At 37.6% G+C, this 25,808-nt stretch overlaps 1 protein-coding gene across 2 annotated transcripts in view; it reads right to left on the bottom strand.

Annotated features, from left to right (window-relative positions):
- LOC136875237 (protein lin-9 homolog) overlaps window positions 1-25,808 on the bottom strand; it is a 172,498-nt gene that overhangs the window by 38,257 nt on the left and 108,433 nt on the right. For both annotated transcript variants that reach the window (XM_067148871.2, XM_067148872.2), the window contains exon 5: window positions 22,837-23,118. In XM_067148871.2, coding sequence (XP_067004972.2) covers window positions 22,837-23,118 — 282 coding nt within the window. The remainder of the gene's footprint in view (window positions 1-22,836; window positions 23,119-25,808) is intronic.

Here is a 25,808-nt window from a genome sequence, read left to right as displayed (position 1 = left end):
ATCTAGCAAAGAAGTCAGCTCAGGATAACATGATGGCAAGCATAATTGGCAGCCATACAAATTTTAGTGAAAAATGGAAGGGTATGTATAGGTACTTTTAAGGGCAGAAACAGGTTCCAAGAAAGACATTCCATGAATCATTAATGAACAAGGAGAGTGTGTATGTGAGGATCTTCAAAAGGCAGAAGTATTCAGTCAGCAGTATGTAAAGATTGTTGGTTACAAGGATAATGATCAGATAGAGGAGGTGACTAATACAAAAGAAGTGGTACTATGCGCAAGTAAAAGCGACCCATGATGGTGGTACCCCGCGTGGTGGTACTAATCACAGGTAGTTCCATGGTTCTAATACAATCATCCCTTGGTCGTCCCTTTTCGTCGTATGTTACGACAGGCAGGGTATACCGTGGGTGTATTCTTCTTCCGCGTCCTCCACCCACAAGGGGTTCTTCACTTATCTTATCCATAAAGCCAACAATATCATTCCAAGGTTCATAAATGTAGAGCGCAGACTCAAACCAACTATCGCACTTTGTCTGCACCGGAATTGGAAACAATTTGATCTTCCCTCCGTCGTATCAGTCGCGAAAAAATTCACATACATGCATTTCCTTCGTCTACTGTTTAGGAAAGCTGCCTTGGCATTTTGCAACTGCTGAGTTAAGTTCACCAAGGTTGCACTGCCAAATATAACCTACAAGAAAAATTTTGTGAGCCTACGTACAGCATGCACATGACCAAGATTGTCACTGACAAGTCTCCTTCAGGTACTCACACATGCACCCATTTAATGAGCCAAATCAGTAACTATGTCCGAACATTGCCAAACTGAATGTTCTACTGTTCAGAATGTTCAAAACACTGTGTGAGCAAGTGGCTCTATTGAGCACCACACAGGCTATTCCTCGCTTCCAAAAGCAGAAAAAACACACTAAAAACACAGTTCCCTGACTTGTCCATAGTTCCGTCGCAAAGAACAAAAAGTTTGTTATCTTGAATGTTTATCTTCAGCTCACAGTTACTTATCCCTTACAATAGGAATGTAATACTTCCAAATGTGATTGGTGGGCGGCAAGTCTCCACTACCTTTTATGGTATTTGGATAACCACTCCCACATCTTAGGGTCGTCTGAACTTCTTAACATTAAACCCAACACTCAAGTACACCTTATAATGATAAATATGTAATCAATACTATTCACTGCACAGTTTATTAATCAAAATAGTCCTCTTTGCTCACATTAGGGAGTCATCACATTGTTTTCCACACCATTCAATTTTGCAGTCTGACGTCTGCTCATGAAATTTCTTGTCTGTGCATACCTGATAGTGAAAGTCATGTATTACGGAACGTGTAACTGTGTGTCTTAGCTTGTAATTTGTGCATTTCCAGTCACTGGATGCCAATGCCTCTGTAGTGTAGAAGATGTGTCTTTCTTCTTTTCCCATAGCTCCTGCAGCAATGCGTTGCTTTAAGTTGTAGATGCAGCAACATCTCAAATCTTCTATGAAAAAGGGCTCTCTTACCATCTCATATCTTAATTTGCGTTCTTCACCTGTGAGAGTGATCTTCCCACGGATAGAAGCTATTTCATTGACTCCTCCTGTCTGCCACACTTGTGGTAAACAACAGTGGTGTGTTTCATCACTGTGTGCTGTCTTTCAAACTCCAGCCTTTTGCCACAAAATTTATACATTAATATTTCTTACTGTTCAATAAAAGTCCTCCAAGCTGAATACACTTGTCCGTGAATGCACCTAGTCACTTACAATTTAAACATGAATCTGAGAATTATTAAACTTAAAAGAACAACAAGGTCTGTGTGGTCTTGGTGAGTGCTGGAGTGTGACATGACATGATTCAAGCATGGCTAGGGTAGTTGGCACAGGTAATGTTAAGTGTATCAAAAACTGTAACACATCAGAACAAACATAGAATTCCAAAGTTATCCATTGAGAAAAACATTTCTGTTGTCACAGGGATTTAAAACTGTGCCAAATACCAATTCAAACAACAAAATATTATAAAAGTTATAGTTGGAAAAATATTTTAATTATGTAGGTCTTATCCAGAGACAATCATCATAATGGAAACATAGTGCATAGAATGCGACCCGACTATGCAGGTGCCATGAACTATGTTGTGTTCACTAACTACCACATGTCTGCCAGTGTGTGTTGGTGAGATTGAAAAAAAAAAAAAAAAAAAAAAACCTCCAGTCAAATACAGAATTCACAATTTCTTTGTGATTTAGTGTGATTTCATGATTTAAAACGCATACTTTTGGCACCAAATAAGTCAATTATAAGCTTAATATTGAAATAAAAGTCTGAAATAAATAATTTGCGTTATTGTCTCTCATGAATTTCATGGATCTCTACTTAGCCTATTAGTTATGAAAATCTGTACTACTGGTGAGGACTGATCAGCAATAACTGAAGGAAAATTATTTAGGTGTATACAAAAATTAATTTAATAGTCTTACATATGAGCGAGATATTTTTAATATATTTTCTAAGTCTTCTCTTCATACTGTTTCATACCTGCTTTGATAGGTTAAATTAATATATGCTGTTGATTATTATTACTATTAATTATTCGTGTCAGAGGTACCAATATGTACAAGCAAGATGCTATTGATGATGTAGTTATATAAGAGAGACCGTAAAGTGTGGTTACTTTGCTCCAAAATCTAACTTTCTTTTAATGCCAGTATTTCAAACGAGAACATGTGCTGAAGACTGGGTATTTGACTTTTGTGTAGTTGGTACTTGGATAGTTCCTAGCCTTTTCTTAAATGATTGCAAAGAAATTGGAAATTTATTGAACATCTACCTTGGTATAAGTTATTTCAATCCCTAACTCCCCTTCCTATAAATGAATATTTGTCCCAATTTGTCCTCTTGAATTCCAACTTTATCTTCATATTGTAATCTTTCCTACTTTTAAAGACACCACTCCAACTTATTTGTCTACTAATGTCATACCACGTTATCTCTCCACTGACAGCTCAGAACATACTACTTAGTCGAACAGCTCGTCTCCTTTCTCCTAAATCTAACCTGTCTAAACTTTGCAACATTATTGTAACGCCACACTCTTCTATCAGAAATCACCCAGAACAAATCGAACTGCTTTTCTTTGGATTTTTTCCAGTTCTTGAATCAAGTAATCCTGGAGAGGGTCCCATACACTGGAACAACCATACTCTAGTTGGGGTCTTACCAGAGACTTATATGCCCTCTCCTTTACATCCTTACTACAACCCCTAAATACCCTGATAACCATATGCAGAAATCTGTACCCTTTATCTACAATCCCATTTATGTGATTACTCCGGTGGCGTATGCTGAGATTGAGACATGGGCTACCACTAGACTTAGGTTACTCCTTTTCGATGGTTGGTTTAGTGAACTGTCAAGCTTTCAGTGTTTTGAGGTGCAGCTAATACCCAATGGAGAAGCCTGCTGTGTTGTCAAGGCTGCTTCACAACCTACTGCCCTGGCCTCTGTTACTGTCAATACTCAACTCCTGATCAGTGGTGATGGTAGCTTAGCAAACTAAAGTCCAGCTTTGTGGCTAAATGGATAGAATGCTTGCCTGTGGTCCGATGGCTCTGGTTCAATTTTCAGGATTAACCCCCTCAAACTGTTAATTCCCCTGGCTTGTGAACTGGATATTTACGATATCTTCGCCATTCATTTTATCCTCATTAGGTCACCACCAAGATAATACAGATGCCATGCACTATTATTATTATTATTATTATTATTATTATTATTACTATTACCATAGCGTATCGAAGAGGAAGTGCGACATGTTCACGAATTACCGTGGACCGCCGCACAGATGGCACTGCCATCCACAGTGATGACTGAGCGCGAGGATAACAGAGGCAGTATTGGGACTACTACTTCAAAATCTACTAAGAAACTCAAGCATGCAACTTAAGTTTCAAAATGATTTCATCTGCCGGACACTTTGGAATATTTCCTGGATGATTTCGCTGCCTTTGAAGTAACCAGCTCCCTTCTTATCTCCTTTGTGCGGAAGAAGAATAGACATTTCAAGTAGTGAAATACGAGTTTTGGTAGCAAACACAGCACATGATCTTCACAGCACCCCAATTGCGATGACTTCACTTTAATAACATTAATTTGTCCAAGCACTCGAAGAAACTATCCATACACGCTAGCTTTTTCGCAACAACATTTTCCCTTTTATTATTTCAAAATCAAATCAAAATCAAAATCTCTTTATTTGCAAATGAGGCGTTTACGTCGGTGGCAAATGGTACACTAAAATACATTATTGTCAAGCACTAAATATTAAATTAACAAGAGAATAAAATTTTCCTCTGTGGATCCGTGGTAGAGTGTCGGCCTCCGGATCCCAAGGTAGCGGGTTCAAACCCAGCAGAGGTAGTCGGATTTTTGAAAGGCGGAAAAAAGTCCATTCGACACTCCATGTCGTACGATGTCGGCATGTAAAAGATCTCTGGTGATACATTTGGTATTTACCCGACAAAATTAATTAAATCTCAGCCATAGACGCCCAAGAGAGATCCGGTTTACTCTAGGTCCGCTAGATGGCAGACAGAGTAAACCGGAACGTCGAAATTGACGAGCAGACAGCCAGATGGCGTCAAATCGAAATGTCTGTAAACGGTAGCTGAGGCCATACGATTATTATTATTATAATATCATTTACGCTAACAATTTTTTCTATTAAATACACAGCTCATCCTTAATAAATTTACATTGTTTACAAAATTCTACTTATAATATCTCCTGTACTACTTACAAATATAGTCATCTGATATACAGTATGTGGAATTACTTCAAATGATACTGTACACCTGGTATAAGATTAAAATTTACATTGAATTTATTTACTTTTTCTTTTTTTACCCATTCTGGAACCTAAATAGCATAACAACCTGCTGCGCCTTAACCAGAGCCCCTTTTACCACCACTTTTCAGAGTTCCTGAAGGGCCTTCACAGCTACCGTAGCGGTCCCAGGGCCCTTGAAGTCCCCACTGTACTTTACCCCCACAGGCAGTCCCCTACTTTGGCTGTCCAAACTTCTTAGACCAGGGGATGGAATTAATTTATTCACACACATTTTTAAAATTTTATTTACAATAACCTGCACTGGTCGAATGCCCTCTAACACTTCATTTATTTTCTCTATTGCTGTTTATTCTCTTCTTGAATAGGCCTATCTGTACAGATTTTGGAAAAGGATCAAACACTACCCCTGGTAAACTGTTCCACTCCTTCACACCCTTCCCAATGAATGAAAATTTGCCCCAATCGCTTCTGCTAAAATTCCTTCTAATTTTATATTTGTGGTCAGTCCTGCCGATATAATTATTTTCCAACTGAAGCCTCTCACGGATATCTCCCCATGCTGCTTCTCCTGTATAGGCTCTATATAAACCTGTAAGTCTAGTTTTCTCCCTTCTCTTACTTAAAGTTTCCCACCCTAGTTTCTTTAACATTTCTGATACACTACTCTTTCTCCTGAAATCCCCTGTTACAAATCTTGCTGCTTTCCTCTGCACACTATTTCTTTTATTAGGTATTCTTGGTGAGGATCCCAAACACTGTTTGCATATTCCAATAATGGACGAACCATACTTAAGTAACTTTTCTCTTTTAATTCTTTGTTGCATCCTTTAAGTAGTCTCATTATGACATGTAACAACCTGTATGCTTTCCCAACAATGTCATCCACATGACCCTTCCAATGCAAATTACTTTCAAATCTTACACCTAAGTATTTGCACTTGCCATCTTTTGGGATAACTACCTCATCCAAAGTATATTCAAATTCAGTTTTAAAACTCCTGTTTGTAAATGTTGTAACAGTTGATTTGCCTCCATTAACTTTCATGTTATTCTCTTCAACCCATTGTTGGATACTCTCAAGGTCCCTTTGTAATTCTGAACAATCCTCAATGGTATTTATTTCCCTGTAAACAATTATGTCATCTGCATACAATCTTATTTTTGATGTTATATTGTTCCCTAAATCATTTACGTATATTAAGAAAAGTAACGGACCGATTATACTACCCTGTGCAATTCCCTTCCAAACTTTCTCTTCCTGCGATACGTTAATTCCTACTTTGACTTTCTGAACCCTGGAATTTATAAATGTTTTTACCCAACGTGTAACCCTTATGTCCAATCCTATTCCCTCCAATTTCTTTAATAATATTCCATGTTCCACTCTATCAAAGGCTTTGGAAAGATCTATGGCTATGCAATCTAACGGGCCTCCTGAATCCAATTAATCTGATATGTCCTGCTGAAATCCCACCAGTTGTGCCTCACAAGAAAATTTCTTTCTAAATCCATACTGGCTCCTCATGAAACAATTTTTATCATCGCATATCCCTCTGATGTACTTTGATATTAAACTCTTCAGTATTTTACAAACTATACTGGTCAGGCTGATTGGTCTGTAGTTCTCTGGTTTCCTTTTATCACCCTTTCCTTTATAAATTGGTATTATTATAGATTCCTTCCATTCCTTTGGTATTACACTATTATTTATGACATAGTCAAAGAGAAATCTTAAATAAGGCACTATGTACCACCCCATTGTCTTTATCACCTCCCCAGTAATTTGATCACTTCCTGCTGCTTTTCCTTGCTGAAGCAGTTGGATTTCTCTGAAAATATCTTCATTTGTGAACGAGAAGCTTCTTGTTTCCCTCTGTGTCTGTCCCTCTGTAACTTCTGTTTCGGTGTCCAACTCCTGACAATCATCTACTGAATCTCTAAATTCCCTACTAAAGAGGTTTGCTTTCTCAGTATCTGTTAAATAGTGTTCACCCCCTTCTCCCACCATTGTAGGAATTTGGATTCCATTTCCTTTTTGATTCCTTATATATGAATACAGCTTTTTCCATTTCCCTTTGTGGTCATTACGCTCTTGAAGAATGCCATTCATATAATTATCTTTTGCTTCCTTTTTTACTCTATTCAGTTCCCTCATTAGCTGTTTTCTACTTTCTCTACTCTCCCTACCTTCTTTGATTTTCCTGTTTACTATTCTACATTTTCTTTTTAATTTTCTTATTTCCCTTGTATAATAAACAGGGTCTGAGGTCATTTTACCCTTCTTAACAGGTACAAATCTCTTCTCTCCTTCCCAAACGATTCCTTTGAATTTAGCCCAAAGTGTATCCACATTACTCCCTTCACTTATCCAACAACTGAATTGTGATTTAAGGTAAGTCCCAAATTCATCAACTTTAGTTTTTCTGTACAATTTCTTGTCTTGTGTGACCCTCTTATTAAGCCTTTTTGGTACGAGTCCTACATCCATTATTACAGCCTTATGGTCTCCTATTCCTTCAATTACCTCAGTTTTATCAACAATTTCCCATGGTTTAACCAAGAATACATCTAGTAAGTTATTGAGACGAGTCGGTTCTTGTACTACTTGTGTAAATCCTCCCTCCCAAATTAACTTATTTGCCAGTTTCTGTTCATGGGCTTCACTTGCAGCTCCATTCCATTCAACCTCAGGCAAGTTTAGATCTCCCCCAATTATTACCACATCATTATTATTGTTTTTATATTTATAAGTTTAATTTTCCATATTGATTAGATTCACGGTACAGACAAGAAATGTGTTCCACCTATCAATAATTATTTATTGTAAATGGATTTACATTAGTACCAGTTTCGGCCTTCCATGGCCATCATCAGCTAGTATTTTAATGCGTTATGTTTTGCCTGGTTGGCTTCCGTATAATTATTTATAAGTTTCATTTTCAATACGGAAAATTGAAATTGTTTTATCGATATTGCTTCATCTCTGTTTATCTCCGCTGAATGACATGCTAAGGTTACTAACACCTATTGCCACGGATAATCTTGGCACCTACCATCCTAGTCTCACTATATTTAAGCATCCGAAAAGTCATCACATATCTTTCCAAAATAAAAATAATCTAAATCTCATTACTAACTCTACTAGTTCTTAATTAATCATAATTTTGACCTCTTATTCCATATTTGACTTTTCATGAAGTCTTATTTGCATTGTAAAGTTAAGTGACCCCTCTCAGTTTGATATGATAGTTCAATATTATCTCTGACCTCAATGTTATTCAACACAGCTACACATACATCTCATCTTTCAATCCGTGTATTATCTCTATATGACATATGCTATGGATATTTCCTAACAACACAACCTTATTTTAATGTAGCAAGAACCATCTGCTCTGACATATGCGTTTGGGTTAGCTTGGATTACCTTGGGTTACCTTGTCTTACAATATTCCTACGAAGTATTAATCATGCCATGTACTTGCTTCCTATAATTGATCCAGAATATGAATATTTATATTTAGCATCCATCATTTCAATTCCTTCTCAATACTCCATTAACTTTAACATATCGCTCAATTCATTCAATTATAAATATCAACATAACCATTTTCCTTCATATCACAACCTCTTCAAATATAACACAATTCCCACGACATATTAAGCTTCATTGCATCTATATTCACTTCACTGGATCATAATTCATCTCACAGAATAATATCTAACCTCTAGTATTCTGTAATACCATTTCATGATGTATATCGACAAGCAATAACTCATATAATCTACACTCCCTTTCCACATCATTTTATTATGACGCTTAATAAGCATGTTCAGCTTCCAAACCCATTTAAGAAATCCAATAATTGCATATACTCTCATTTTTCTGTGTGAAATCTACACTTATTCTCGCAAATAATTATAAATTCATTAGCTATCCTAATACAGTCAATACCTGTATAATCACTTCTGCGAGATTCGATTTTATCATAACTTAATCTGATAACGATCATTGCACTTCACTGAGTCACTTGATATCTTAAATACTTCACAATTACTATAAATTTCATGAGGTTACTACATTCTAACTTAATTAAGAACTATAATTTAGTAAACTTAGCTTGTCATTCTCTGGTATGGTGACTTTGTAGCTCTCTGCACTACATCTGTAGTCCTTGGCCGGCTGGATACTATGGATCGGCTGGAGTCCTCTCCTTCATCAGGTTGGTTGGCTGGGCGGTTATATATTCACCTCCAGTCGGTCCAACACAAATTTAACAAATCATAATCATCATCTCTCTTGCGCTAGTGTCAACATAAAATAATCCAAAAGTAAGAGTTCATTTTAATGTTTCTTGAACACCAAATATCTTGTCAATACTCTTATATTTGCTTATTGAGCTAACGATTCCCAAAATATTTACCACTGGGTTCAGTGTATTTCCAGTCTTATCTTTGCTTTAATTTTTGTATAGAATTTTATGTAATAATTTTGCTCTTTAAGGTTTAAGAATCTCTTAATTCTGCTTTCTTGGTAATGATTCTTAGCTATTTTTTGTCCTCTGATCTCTATCCACAAATAAGCTTCAACGTGTCATTGCTATCCTTGTCTGACCAGCTGATGAGCGTATTTAATTCAAATCTCCTTATTTCACACCGCAATTCTTTTCTTCTATGCTGTATACTTTGTATTATGCCGTATCTTCTTCTTAAAACAAGTAATATTTGAGTATTTCGTTTTAAACTGGCTAATATCTTTCTCTTCTGACGCAGCTGAAATCTTCTGTGTCTGTCCAGTATCTCGGCAATTAATTAGTGTAATAATATATTAATATTTACTTGTTTCTTTTCAAACAATCCACTTGATGTTTTTGTGTTCTCTACTCACAGCCTTTGAAAGTGTGCACTCTTTACTCGATCTTGGCCTCCTGTGAGTTTTTAAATTATAGTTCACTTTATATAATTCTGACTTGTGTGGGCTATACCTCCACTCTGATGCCATATTAGAACACGTCAGAAAATGCAATGGGCACAGTATGGTCTTCAGTTAAAACAATATGACGAAATTTTCGATAAAATGTATGGCCTTATTAACAGTATGACCTGCATGGGGAAAAAAGATAAGCAAGTGTTCCAGAAAGCTAACCTTGTCACTATCTCCTCCTTGAAATACCTGATCTCAGAAGTTCAGAATCTAGGAATGAAGTACATTTTAACCCGCCGACTGAACCAAGATTCACTCGAGAATTTGTTTTCCCAGATCCATTCACGAGGAGGATTATATGACCACCCTACACCCTGAACGCTCTTTATCATCTTCGGATGATTATTCTCGGAAATAATAATGGTAAAATAGAGAAACACAAGCAACACACAAACAGAAACCTCTGATGAATATCTCTCATCGCAAATGCTGAGGAATAACGAGTCGTGAGTTAGAATATTCTCCTGCTGAAAGCTATTTTGAAGAAGGCAAATATGATACTGTTCCAAAATTTGCCAGTGAAACCGACACTGAAATGGAGGTCGAAGGTTTGAATTACACTGCAGGTTGTATGGCTAAAAAACACGAAAGCACTCATCCACACTTAGGTTCCCAAACAGACATGCGAGGAACATAGGACAGTACGTATTGTTTGGGGTCCTCAGCCGACAGCTGAGTGGTCACAAACTGTACGAGATATGGAGAAACGTTTCTGTTCTTTTCATGGACTTACAGTCCGAAGAGGGTTGGGAGTAATACAGAACCTAGTTTCTTTAATATGTGCAAGTGATCCTAATTTAACTCTTTTGCTGTGGAAGTCGACTTTTTTTTTTTGCTATGGGCTTTATGTTGCACCGACAGAGATAGGTCTTACGGCGACGATAGGATAGGAAAGGCCTAGGAGTTGGAAGGAAGCGGCCGTGGCCTTAATTAAGGTACAGCCCCAGCATTTGCCTGGTGTGAAAATGGGAAACCACGGAAAACCATCTTCAGGGCTGCCGACAGTGGGATTCGAACCTACTATCCCCCAGATGCAAGTTCGCAAGCGCGCGCCTCTACGCACACGGCCAACTCGCCCAGTAAGTCGACTTTTGTCGACTTATTTCTGTATAGCATTCGCTGCGGTAATTGACTTTTGTCGACTTGGTACTTTCCTGCTGTAGTTTCCACGTGCTTCTTCAATAAATGTGCATTTAACAATGAAAACATCTATAGTCATGTATTGACAATGTACTAAGCATTGTTTGAAAACGTTCCCGCCAATACTGGACCTATGTTTATTTCTTATCTTTCACCCGCCCGCCCGCCCGCCCGCCCGCCAACATTCCTGTCAGCTGTCTGGCCTCTAGCAGGTTTCACTCCGCAGCTATGAGCGCGCGGAACAACATTAGTAATGACAGTGAAGAAATCTTCAATCTTTTAGTGGCCGATTCTGATTGTTCAGTAAATTTGGATAATGAAACAAGTGATGATGTGCATAGTGATTGTTCAGAAGAAAGTGTCAACAAGGAAGATCTTCAGTTTGTATCAGACTGGCGGGATATTAGTGATGACATAAAAATTCCAAAAATGAAATTAAGTTTCGAATTTTGATGACCCATACAAGGCATTTCTTCAATTTATGCCGATTTTAGTTTTTGAGTATACAGTAATGGAAACAAATAGATATGCTGAGCAATGTTTAGATAAAACATTTGATTTTCCTCCGTGTTCGAGATATAATCGATGGACTGAATGCACAATAGAAGATATTCAGGCAATGGTGACTATTCATATTGGGATGGGATTGTGCCGTAAATCAACATTACAGACTTCAGAAATTCTGTCATAATGGGACTGCTATGAGAGTATCAGCGCAGTCTGCCGGCGAAACGAGGAAGACCTTCTGATTACATACCTCAAGCGAGCCTGACGGAGAGGCACTTTCTTGGGAAGCAGCAGGACAAGAGTCACAAACCTAACTGTGTTGTTTGTTCCATATTACCACCAAAATATTCAAAGAAAGGAAAGGGACTGTACAAGAGAAAACAGACAATATTTTTTTGTAAGAATTGCCCAGGACAGCCTGCAATGTGTCCAGTTCCATGTTTCAAGATGTATCACAGTAATGTTTGTTTCAAGGTCAAATGCCACTGCTAGCTTGCCAAAGTTGAGTTTAAAATGGTGCAATGGTGTTGAATATCATTAATCTTTAAAAAAATAAAGTTTCAGTTCATTTGGAAAATACGAAAAAAATTACATTTTTCTGTAAATGTTCTGTTTAAAAATAGCGCAGCGGAAGAGTTAAGTAGTGATTTGGTACCCACATTTGTGAAAATGAGGACGTATGCTTGAATAAAATGTTTAAACAAACGTGAAGAAAAAGTGGAAGCGAACATGTCAACATTATGGAGGTGAAAGTCCAGAAGATAAAGAAAATGAAACTTACCAGTTAAGGTAAGATTCACTTTATCATAACAGAACTATTTGTTCGTTCTTATGTTCTCTTGCTTATTTAATGCTCAGTTTTGTTTAACTCAGAATACTTTATTGGATTTCAGTAGCATAGTGTGGCCACTAAATTCCTATTAGCAATAACCATGGTGTTGTGACATGATTAGCTCTTGTATTGTACATTGTGTTCGTTATCTACTATTTACAGTCATTCCAGGCAGGATGTCTATGGTACAGCCGCTGGATGTCTGTCTGTGAACCATCCATTTCAAGCAGCCTTGAAACAGCTCTATACAGAACGGATGGCGGCTGATAATCACACACTGACGCCAACTGGTCGCATTCAGCGCCCAGAAGTTCAGCTGCTATGTTTGGGGATTTTGAAGGCATGGAATAGTATCCCTGGAGACTTCATATGGAAGAGTTCAGGAAATGTAGCATTTCTAATGCTATGGATGGCAGCGATGACGACATTTTGTGGGAAGGTGATGGTGATGAAAGTTCCGAAGTTGGTACTGATGATGATGGTGATGGTGAATGAACTCGTTTGATATAGTTCTGGAAATGTTTGTATAGGTATTTTTATTTGTATTTTCTAATCATGTGATGTGTGTTAGTAAAGAATGTAAATAATTTTGACTTCACTTTTATTTTAAATTTTGTTCTTTCAAAATAAGGGTGCGGGTCTTATTCGGTGGTGGGTGGTATTCGAGATTATACGGTAACTTTCAAAATTCACAGTGGCAAATCAGATGGGTACTGAAGCCTGCTGTTTTAATCTCTTTTATAAATCAAGTCCATTAGAAATGTTAAACACCTTGGTCTCGTTAAAAGGATCAAGCATCTTGTCCGGCTGCAATGTTGCTTTATTTGTGCTACTGACATGTATGTCGAAACACTTTTTTTTACAAAGTCAGTTTGAGCAGGTATAGGGGACACACGAACTTATAAATGTTTGGTTAAAACATACCACAATCACTAAATTCCTTTGGAAAGTGCTCCAGCGATCAGAGAGCAGGTATATGTGTGACGTCATGCTCGAATTGCCAATGACCGCAAGTCAGCCGTTGTAGGTAACCTGTTATATACTAAACTTGACTCACAGGTAACCGCGGTCATTGCCTTTTACTATGACTGTGCCAATATGCCTTCTCATTCACCAGGTGACACATGTAAACGAGCGAACACCTCATAGTTACCAGTTTAGGCGCCTGGAGCGCTTGAGAAGTTGGCATTACTCTGCTTGACGAGACACGCTTAGTGACCATTGCTAAGAGTGCTGATGTAATTTGAGCCTGTGCTTGCTTATTTGGTTTGTTTCTTTGGCCGTGAACCCTTTTAATGTTTTTGTACATAATACTGTTTACTGCTGAGTTCCTATATGTAAGATGAAAAGCAGATCGGCAAGTGAATCAACTCGTTCTATTCTCCGGACAGGTTTCTGGTAATTAGACACTGTTCCTGTTAGTGTAGATGAACTGCTGTCCAGCATTCCAAGGGCTGAATGTGATGCAAATTCAGTGCAGACATTGTTTCTGGAAATTTTAGAGTCCAAGAGAGTAGAGTGAACCAGCCCGCCAGGATCAAGAAGACGAAGGAAGCAAATCAAGATTGTTCCAGGCCACAGTGTTGCCAGTGATGTGAACATTGATGGAGAAGCTCAACAGCGTGCAGGAACAATGGGCAGAAGTGTCAACAGTGATAGTAGCAATACTGATGGAAGTCAGCAACTTGTTAAACATCTGAGTGATGATGATGATCTACTACATATTGTTGATGATGACTATGAAAATGAAGTACAACTAAAAAACAAGATGCAGCTGTGGGATCCGGAGAAAAACATCCTAATGACCTGTCTTTCCCATTAACAAGGAGAAAGGTTGAAGAATGCATAGTGTTTATCTACGAAGAGTAGTAACTGATTGTAATGCTAGTGGAGCCTGTATCCAGGCAGTCCAAAAGTATGTAAATCCTGGAAATGGCCCAAAGATTAGGACAAACTATTTTACAGTTGGGAAGATGTTCTTGGTGGTATATCACCGCACCTAAATTAGTATCAAAGGGAGGATTTTTTAAGTTTCTGAGTTAGAAAAAGCTTGGTGGATGTAACATGACACAGTGTGATTTTCTGATGTAATGTTGTGTATTCTGTTACAAATAATGCCAATGTGTGTCACTTGTGTTCAACTGATATGTTTAAAATTTTCTAAATGGTGAGAAAACAATAAGTTGTCCTTTGCACAAAACCTTTGGAATATTTTTGTTAGCTTTAATAAGTCACTTTCACTTATGGTTTACAACAATAGTATTAGTGATCACAAAGCAGATTTTGTTGCAGTCAAAAATAAATGAGGTTCCCAGTATCAAACATGGACAAAAGCCTTTTTGTTAATTTTTCAGTAGAGCACATTTTTGTTTCTCTATGTTAACCTCCTGATACGAGGGTGAAAATTTTTGTGTGCCATATTGCCAGCCCTATGAACAAGAAAATCATGGTCGACACTTAAGAATTTTATTCTAAGGCAATGTAAAACACATTCAAATATGACAATGTCCATTTTTGAAACTAAGATGGGCTTTTGGCCATTTTTGATACAAACATCCATGTAAATGTCCACTTTTGAAACAAACTATCTCAATATTTGCAATCAAAATTGTGGGATGACACGAAAGTAAACTTCTATTTTAAAAGAACTGTAATGAAAATAAGAAAGAAATAAGGTTATTCTTATACTTTGTTAACAATTTTAACATTCATTTCAGTTCTTGCTTCACTGTATTTCTGGACAAATAACCTCTAGTTCATCACACAGGTCTTCAAAACAATCACATTCATAATCATTAACAGCTTGTTCATTTTCACTACAACTGTTCATATTAATGACTTTGACGTGCAACTTAAGAGAGGTACTTAATTTCCACTCTTTTCCGAAGCCCTTACCTCGTAACTCGCCTGCCCTGTCTTTGTCATCTTGCGCTCAATACCTGTGTCCAAACAGCAGCCTACCTCCCTTTTAACTAGAAAATTGCCTCTTTTTGTGCAACTGAGTACAGGTTTTTTTTTCTTAATACTGTGAAATCTTGAAATGAAGTTGACTTGCAAATTTCAGATAAATCTCTGCTTGTGCTTTCCAATTCAGTGGTTCCCAGGTTTGTCCAATCAGTTGCACTGTGCCGTACCTTTTGAACACCTCATGGTATTCATCTGGACTTATGGTCATCTTCTTCAGGCCTTTCTCAATGAATCCAAAATACTATCTGAGGGCAAATGTGAGTGTCCAATAATTGGAAATACCAGTTCTTTCTTTGCCTCATTCTCCAGCCACGTATAAACAGCCACATTGTCAGGGTACAGTTTGCTTTGAGATGTGCCTGTTACAACAGACAGATTGTAACAATAGATCACTTAATTTAGACAAAACAAGGTTCATTTGGCAATCACAGGATATTAAAGAGCAGTCCTCCTCTTCTTCCTTCAGGTGTCAATAAAAATTCTCTGCTTATTTTTTGTGGATAGTTCTCTTCAAAATTAAGGCTGATCTTTCCTATTCATTCTTTTCAAACTTAATACATTGCTCTAGTTCCAAGCATGTAGTGCACTCATCTGGGCCTGAAGAAGAAAACCCTAAATTGAACCTGTTATTAAAAAGCCGAATGTAAGCTTCCTTTACTTGCAATTTCACTTTTCTACCTTCATTATACACAGGTGGATCAAAAGGTTAGTAGCACTAACGCGCCGCAGCAGCGCGCTGTGTGTCGCAAACGTGGGCACAGTGGAGAAAGGGACAGATACAGCCCACACGTCTGTTAGGCAGGTCGCTAGGGTGTCTGTGTATTGTGTATTGTGTGAATAGCAGCAAAATGCAATGGCGCGTCAACTGTACGTTCACTCCAAACATGAGGTGCGTGCAACAATCCGATTCCTATGGGCCAAAAGGAAGAATTGCACGGACATTCATTGTGAAATTAGTGCTGTGTATGGGGAGCGGGCCATTTCCCGGCAAGGTATCGTAAAGTGGTGTCAGCAATTTGAAGCCGGACGCACGGATATCATGGATAACCATCGCGAAGGCAGGCCCGCAACTTCCAGGACCCGTGCAAAGGTCAACAGAGTGAATGCGATCATTGGACAGAACTGGAGCATTAAACTGAGAGAAATCACGACGCAGCTGAACATGTCGTATGGCAGTGTGTTCGCCATTGTTCACCAGGACCTTGGATATCGCAAGCTGTGTCAAAGATAGGTCTCGCGTCTTCTCACCGATGAGAACAAGGGACGTTTCCACTCCTCCCTGGCATTTTTGCAACGCTATGCCGCAGACGGCAACGGGTTTCTGCTGAGAATTGTCACAGGCGACGAAACGTGGGTCCACCACTTCACCCCCGAAACAAAGCGAACATCAATGGAATGGGAGCACCCCTCATCACCACAACGAAAGAAGACCAAGGTTCAACCTTCAGCCGGTAAGGTTATGGCGACAGTGTTCTTTGACATGGAGGGTTTGCTGCACGTGGAATTCATGCCGAAAGGAACGGCGATCACCACGGCGTCGTACTGTGAAACGTTGCACCGGTTGCGTAAAGCGATTAAAGAGAAGCGCCAGGGGAAATTGAGCGCCGGTGTGATTTTGTTGCACGATAACACAACACCTCACAAGGCCCGCCAAACGAGAGAACTGCTGCAGCGTTTCAAGTGGGAGGTGTGGCAACATCCACCCTCCAGTCCCGACCTAGCGCCATGTGACTCGTCTGTTCGGTAAGCTCAAAACGGAGCTCGGTGGTTGACGTTTCCAGACCGATGAGGAGGTGAAGGCCGCTGTCTCTGAGTGGTTGCAGAACGCTGGAGGAAATTTCTATGCATCCGGCATCGACAATTTGGTTGTGCGTTCGCAGAAATGTTTGGAGTCTCTTGGAAACTATGTGGAAAAGCGACGTTACAGTGTATGTCGTTATAGTCGTGTTTCTGTTGTATAGGTAGTGTAATAAATGGCCATAACTGGGAAGTGCAACTTATTTTCTGATCTGCCCTCGTACATACGCAAATTCAGGTGGGCACTCCAAAAAATTGTCTTCCATATTAAACGAAAATATTTTCCTAAATACTTATAAGTAAAATGCTGAAAAAAGCATGAACATTAAACTTCCAAGCACGCACCGACAAGACAATGTAAACGAATGGTCGCCATGACAGTTTGATGTCATTTGTAGCAATCTGATTGGCTGAAACGGTCATGTCTGTCTCTGATAGAAACCATGTTTGGAGGTGTCCAATTCTGATAAAAAATGGTGTATTTCTATGTTAAAAAAGTATAAATGTTCATTTATGAAAGACACGAGCCACTAACTCAGAGAGAGAATTAACACATTAGAGACGGCCATATTTGAATGTGCTACCCTCCAGAAATCGCAGGATTTTTAATGGTTTGTGAACATTTTTCAATGCTAGGGTAAGCCATGATTATAACAAGTTTTGGGATGCATAGAAAGATCACACTTTCTTCTACACAATGAGTTTTATTTATCATAATAGTGCAGCAATTTTTAAATATAAATTTATGGAAATAATATGTTTTACAAACAAACAAACAAACAAACAAACAAACAAACAAACAAACAAACAAAATCTGGCGCAGCTATGGATGCCAGTTCGGTTAATATTTCGAAATCTTTGTGGGCACATTTACTGAAACACACTAATTAGTCAATTGGCACCAGTATCCTTGTTTACAACCAGGAATTTGCACTCCCACTGTTCTTTGTTTGACGATGGGGTTGCATCGAGTTGCTGCAGGTACACGGGAAACACCCACATTTTAAGGAAGCGGTATAAAAAGGTATTACAGAACCCACTTCAAGGAAGCGATATAAAACTACGTTATACTTCACACCAATTTGAAATTAGGTCATTTTCTACATTTACTAGCCTGAATTGCCAGAATCATCATATTTATTTAGTGTGTAATTGTTATCCTCATCCTCATTTTCAGAAATCGTGTCTTCCATAAGAACATCCATTATGGATTCGTTGTCAAAATTTTGTACACTTGAATTAGACATGCTAAATATTCACAAGAATTACACAAACAAGCCTGCCTCTCGAACACACACTCTTCCTGTCCTCATGTACCATACGTACTTTCCCGCCTATTTCACAGCTGAGAGTCAACGATGACTCAGCCTTAGGTTATGTATGAACGTGGCTGTGTTATCAATGCCTTGAAAGAAGAGTTCTCGACTTATGCTCATAACTAGTATATTTTATGCTTATTCAACAGTATCCCAGTGAAGTCACAACTCACTGAAACGGCAATTACAATTTTTTAGCTACAGTGAAATCGTGCCCTAGATTCTCAGAGTTCTGTCAGCAGCAATGAATTAGCACGCCTGTGTTAAAAATACTATAATGGTCGATCCTTAACTCAATTTTGATATAGGAGGCGTATGTCTGTGTTTGATAGGCTCCTCAAATGTACCGGGCGAATTCGCTGTGCGGTTAGAGGCGCAGCTGTGAGCTTGCATCCATGAGATAGTGGGTTTGAAACCCTGGTTTTCTGTGGTTTCCCATTTTTACACTAGGGCAAATGCTGGGGCTGCACCTTGAATAAGGCCTAGCCATTAGCAAAAAAAAAAAAAAAAAAAAAGATGGAAATGAAGGTCATAATGGACTATTGAGCAGTACCATATGGCTGATAAAACAGGCATGAGGGAGTTTTTAAAAAGTAACTATGATTGATGGAAAACAGTAAGTAAAAATGTAAACAGACTCTGGGATGGGTTTAAAGCAACTGTAGAGGATACATGAAAACAGGTATATACCTCTAAATGTGGTAAGGAATGGTAAAGATCCACTATATTATAACAGAGAAATAAAGAGACGGAGGAGACTAATGCTGAAGAAGTATTAACATTTACATATGATAACAATGACATTTTCAATAAGATACAAAAGTTGAAAACTAGAAAAGCAGCTGGATTTGGTAAGATTTCTGGGGATATACTAAAGACAATGGGTATATAATACCATATCCAAAGTACTTACTTGATTATTGTTTGGTTGAAGGAGCTATACCAAATGAATGGAGAGTTGCTATAGTAGCCCCTGTGAGGGGGAAGATAGGGTGATAGATATAAAGCTGAAAATTACAGGCCAGTCAGTTTGACATGCATTGCATGTAAGCTTTGGGAAAGCATTCTTTCTGATTATATTAGACATGTTTGCAAAATTAATAACTGGTTCAACAGACAGCAGTTCAGATTTAAGAAAGGTTATTCCACTGGAGCTCAATTTGTAAGATTTAAGAGGTCAAATGGTCAAAGGCCAAATGAACTGTATTGCATTTGACAGGGTAGATCATGGGAGATTACTGACAAAAATGAGTACAATTGGATTAGACAAAAGAGGTTGGCTGTATGTCTAGAAAACAGAAGTAAGAGAATTAGAGTACGTGAAGCTTTATCTGATCCAGTAATCATTAAGAGAGGAATTCCTCAAGGCAGTATTATTGGACCTTTGTTTTCTTACATATATCCATATATATATATATATATATATATATATATATATATATGATATGAGTAAAGAACTTGAATCAGTGATAAGGCTTTTTGCAGATTATATTATTCTGTATAGAGTAATAAATAAGTTACAAAATTGTGGGCAAGTGCAAAAAAGAAAAAAAATAAGACCTTGACAATGTTATATGGACAGCAGACAATGATATGATGATAAATGTGGTTAAAAGTCATGTTGTGAGTTTCCCTAACAGCAAAAGTCCTCTCAGTTTTAATTACTGCATTGATGGGGTGAAAGTTCCTTATGGGGATCACTGTAAGTACTAGGTGTTAATATAAGCAAAGATCAATGGGGTAATCACTTAAATGGGATTGTGTATAAAGGGTACAGATGTCTGCACATGATAATGTTATGAAGGTATTTAGGGGTTGTAACAAGGATGTAAAGGAGAAGGCATATAAGCCTCTGGTTCAAGTGTATGGGAACCTCACCAGGATTACTTGATTTGAGAACTGGAATCAAATCCAAAGAAAAGTAGCTTGATTTGTTCTGCTTGATTTCCGTCAAAATAGTAGCGCTACGAAAATGTTGCAAAGTTTGGGCTGGGAAGGTTTGGGAGAAAGAGGATGAGCTGCTCCACTAAGTGGTTTGTTCCAAGCTGTCAGTGGAGAGATGGCGTGGAATGACATTAGTAGGTAAATAAGTTTGAGTGGTGTTTTTAAAAGTAGGAAAGATCATATTATGAAAATAAAATTGGAATTCGAGAGGACAAATTAGGGAAAATATTTGTTTATATGAAGGGGAGTTAATTGGAATAATTTGCCTAAGGAGCTGTTCAATAAATTTCCAAATTCTTTGCAAGTATTTAAGAAGTGTAACCGCTACGAATTATAGAGCACAAAAATAATAGTAATAATATGAATAATGAACATATAGAAAATTTATACTTCACACGAGATTTGATAAAATGAAACACCCACACACGATAAATACTTCAGAAACAGCATCGAGATATAAATACCAGGTTAACCAACATGACAGCTAAAAGAAAGAAGATGGGAAGTGGGCTGGGAACCATACGAGGTCTGTGAAAGGTAGTTCGTTGCGAGGAAAACGAGATTAACAGTGATCCCGATCTGAACACTCAAATTTACTGATTATAAAGTCAAGTTAAAGTACAAAACAAATTAACAGCCAAAATAACAAATTACAATGTATGTACTAGCACACATCCGTTATGAAAAACATTTCTATCTTGCTTCTTCCTGAAACAATATTTACAATAAATCGTGGCAATCAATTATAGCAGAGTATTTACATTTAAAAAAATAAAAATATAATATGAAATTAAGGAAAGGGCCTGTTGAAACATTTACTAACGACAGATAGCAGCAAAATAATAAAATTTTACGAAGAGGCTAGTTACGTTGCTGCCTTTCCTAAACACTTCAGTAAAAGACGCTTAGCTTTAACTAACGTATACTAACCTGATACAGGACTACGAGAGGCAGCCCCATGCGGAAACTGAAACATTATCTCTTACTTGCAAGATCATAAAACAAAGTTACCTTTTACATATAAATAGAACATTCAAGATAAGAAACGGGATTGCCTCTGAAAAGAAGGGGGTATGACTAGCGGGGAGGGCTAAGTCATTTGAAGTTAAAAACTGACAAGTGGAAGATACTGCAGGCAAACTCCGGTGCACAAATTAAATTTGAATTAAGAATTTACATTTAAAAGTTAAATTCCAAAACATGAACCAAACAGTGCTCACCTCAGAGGGCCGGTAGTCCCATCACAGGACAGATGGAGGAGACTTCTGCTTCCTTCACTGGTCACAAATCAAAGACGAACAAACTAGAGACGCTCTCAAGGAGCTGGTGGTTGCTGGAAATGGGGCAATCACGAGATAACCAATTAGGGCACGGGAATTACACTCGCGGCTCTTACATTCACCAATAAGAAACTTCGTTATTCTGGCCTATCCCAGAGTGCTTCGAAAAAATTTTTCTGCTGAGCCAGCATATTACCGGATACGAAGAAACGACGGGAAAATACTTCTTACATGTGTCAGTACACCCTGTCTCACAAGATCTTACCTTAAATTCTACCAATGGTAATTACACTGTTATTTACATTCTAAAATTTTACACAATAACCAAATTAATTTAGTAGAGTTCCAGAATAATTCACTAAATATCTTAAACGCATAATTTAAAGTTACATGATTGATTTATAGAGTTCACTTTCCCAAATTAAAAGACACTGTCCTTGATGTACAGAACATAAATGATGATAATTTTATATAGTATAAAACAAATTTCCAAAAGAAGTTCTTCTTTGTCCTTATCCAAAATGATAATTTTAATTATCACACTCAGTCAATTTTTCAAGTCAAAACAAAATAAACGGATTTTACAATATCAAAATGAAGACGATGACTTTTGTCCTTCGGTAACATTCTTAATGTTCTTGAGGCTTTCTGAAACGGCATAAAATGGTTCACAACATCTTTCAAAATACAGCTGTCTTGTCACTGTGACAAGAAGAGACTAGGCAAACAGATAGGGAATCTGGCAGCTGGACGACTGCTTTAAATGCAGATTAGTAGTGATTAACAACAACCGAAGTCAACAATTATAACATGCTTTGTTGAACAAGAAGGCATTTGGAGCAAACAGTCCATGGCTGTGTTCTTATTTTGCTCCTGGATAGAAGTTTCGATGCAAAATATGGGTTGTATTCGGAGCAAAGTAACCTACCCGATGAGGACACTTTTCCCCAATATTTAATTTGAAATATTTAATGTGCAATCATCCTTACAGAAAATATGTTCAAAACTAATTGAAAGATGACCGGGTACATTCATATTGTGCATTAAAGAAAAACACCCTGTTCGTCTTTATCACTTTTTGCAGGAGACTTCATTTCTTATAGAAATTTCTGGAGCAGAGTAACCTCGTTTTACACTGGAAAACAGCAGTCATAAGTGACATTCAATACTACTTTATATACAAGAGAGAAAAGTCTGTGAGAAAATAAACTTACCAGAACTTCATAATCTGGTACAGAATGCGTCCCCAATCCTGGTCTTTCAAACGTTATCCTGTACGTATTGTTGGAAGTATCCACAGCATCTATACTACCAGTGAAAAGGCCATCTTGTGGTCTACGTAGCCTGGCAGTAACCTTCGTCCCAATTACTAGCTGTAGAGGAATTTCCCCAGGTAAGTCTTTACAATTGGTCACATCAGCTGTTTTGCGTTGTTGCAGTAGACGAATTTTTGCACGTTTACGTTCCAATTCCAAGCGTTCCTCCTCAAAGAATGCCTATAATAACAGAAGAAATGCAACTTATAAACTACACAGAATACAAGTATGTTGAACTTACTAAAGGAAATGGACAAACCACTAAACACCACAGTAAAGAATCTCGCTTAAATTATCAAGGAAACCAACATTCTTGTACCTTGTATTGGGGATAATAAAAAAAATTCTATATAGAGTCCTGATTATCCAGACTATCTGGGCCAAGGAAAATCTGTATAAGAAAATATCTGGATAATTCTGAGGGTGAAAGTGCTATTTGATTTTTAATCATGTACTATTAGAGGCTCCCAGCAACGTAGAACATTAAAAAACACACACACACACACTCTCTCTCTCTCTAAGAAAGATTTTATTTATAACACAGTACTGTACATTGACTTTAATTCTCTCAGTCCCCAGTAATTTTTCCAATGCTATAATTTTGTAGTTTTCTACGTTCTTGTGTTGATTTTCACTAACTTCAGTTTCTCTTTCTCATTGTGGTCTAGGAGTTTTCCCCACTATCTAATCAAAGTTACTGGCTGAATCTTGTCTCATTCCTCTGAAATCCACGAAACCACATCCAACAAGTCCACTAGTTTCAAAGATTCAACTAATTCTCATCCTTCATCTACTACCGTGATCAGGGAATGTACATTATTGTAGAGTATATAATTGACTTTAAATAATGTTCATACTGTACAGTTAAGAAAAAATATCAAACATTTTCATTAGTAGATGACCTTGCTGCTAGAATCTCGCACTTAGTTCCTTTCCTTGATACACTATTTCTCCATCTCCTGAGTATAATTAGATCGGCAACAGCTGCCTGTTGCTTTAATAAGTATGCAAGCGCTCCTTCCAGGAATTTCAAGCACTCTGTGTGAGTCATGCGGACAGGTTTTCTCCTCTGCCATTTCATGATCACATTGAGTTTCGATGTTTGATACCATATCAACAATGCCGTCTGACAACTTGTGCATATCCAGTTAGACTGCATAGCCATAGATCTTTCCAAAGCCTTTGATAGAGTGAAACATGGAATATTATTAAAGAAATTGGAGGGAATAGGATTGGACGTAAGGGTTATACGTTGGATAAGAACATTTCTAAATTCAAGGGTTCAGAAAGTCAAAGTAGGAAATAATATATCACAGGAAGAGAAAGTTTGGAAGGGAATCGCACAGGGTAGTATAATCGGTCCATTACTTTTCTTAATATACACAAATGATTTAGGGAACAATATAACATCAAAAATAAGATTGTATGCAGATGATATAATTGTTTATAGGGAAATAAATAACACTGAGGATTGTTCAGAATTACAAAGGGACCTTGAAAGTATCCAACAGTGGGTTAAAGAAAATAATATGAAGGTTAATGGAGGCAAATCAACTGTTACAACATTTACAAACAGGAGCTTTAAAACTGAATTTGAATATACTTTGGATGAGGTAGTTATCCCAAAAGATGGCAAGTGCAAATAGTTAGGTGTGAGATTTGAAAGTAATTTGCACTGGAAGGGTCATGTTGATGACATTGTTGGGAAAGCATACAGATCGTTACATGTCATAATGAGGCTACTTAAAGGATGCAACAAAGAATTAAAAGAAAAAAGTTACTTAAGTATGGTTTGTCCATTATTGGAATATGCAAACAGTGTTTGGGATCCTCACCAAGAATACCTAATAAAAGAAATAGATAGTGTGCAGAGGAAAGCAGCAAGATTTGTAACAGGGGATTTCAGGAGAAACAGTAGTGTATCAGAAATGTTAGAGAACTTGGGTGGGAAACTTGAAGTAAGAGAAGGGAGAAAACTAGACTTATAGGATTATATAGAAACTATACAGGAGAAGAAGCATGGGGAGAAATCCGTGAGAGGCTTCAGTTGGAAAATAATTATATTGGCAGAACTGACCACAAGTATAAAATTAGAAGGAATTTTAGCAGAAGAGACTGGGGTAAATTTTCATTCATTGGGAAGGGCGTGAAGGAGTGGAACAGTTTACCAGGGGCAGTGTTCAATCCTTTTCCAAAATCTGTACAGGTATTCAAGAAGAGAATAAACAGCAACAGGGAAAATAAATGAAATGTTAGAGGGCATTCGACCAGTGCAGGCTATTGCAAATAAAAAATGTGTGTTAAAAAAAAATTCCATCCCCTGGTCCATGGAGTTTGGACAGCCAAAGTAAGGGACTGCCTGTAGGTATGAAGTACAGTGGGGACTTCGAGGGCCCTGGGACCGCTACGGTAGCTGTGAAGGCCCTTCAGGAACTCTGAAAAGTGGTGGCAAAAGGGGGCTCTGGTTAAGACGCAGCAGGTCGTTATGCTACTTAGGTTCCAAAATGGGTAAAAATAAAATAAAAATAAATGTAATGTAAATTTTAATCTTATACCAGTTGCATAGTATTATTTGAAGTAATTCCACATACTGTATATGAGTTGACTATGTTTGTAAGTATATGAGATATTATAAGTAGAATTTTGTAAACAATATAAATTTATTAAGGATGATCTGTTTGTATAATAGAAAAAAATTGTAAGAATAAATTGTATATTATTGTATTCTAGAAAAATTTTTTTTCTTCTCTTGTTAATTTAAAATTTAGTGCTTGACAATAATGTATTTTAGTGTACCATTTGCCACCGAGGTAGACACCTCATTTGCAAATAAAGAGATTTTGATTTGATTTGATATTATCCACTCATTA

The sequence above is a fragment of the Anabrus simplex genome, chromosome 1 (genome assembly GCF_040414725.1).
Source record: "Anabrus simplex isolate iqAnaSimp1 chromosome 1, ASM4041472v1, whole genome shotgun sequence".
In the NCBI taxonomy this organism is placed as follows: Eukaryota; Metazoa; Arthropoda; class Insecta; order Orthoptera; family Tettigoniidae; genus Anabrus; species Anabrus simplex.
The sequence above is the reverse complement of the archived record's forward strand: the minus strand, read 5'-3'. Positions and strand labels throughout refer to the sequence as shown.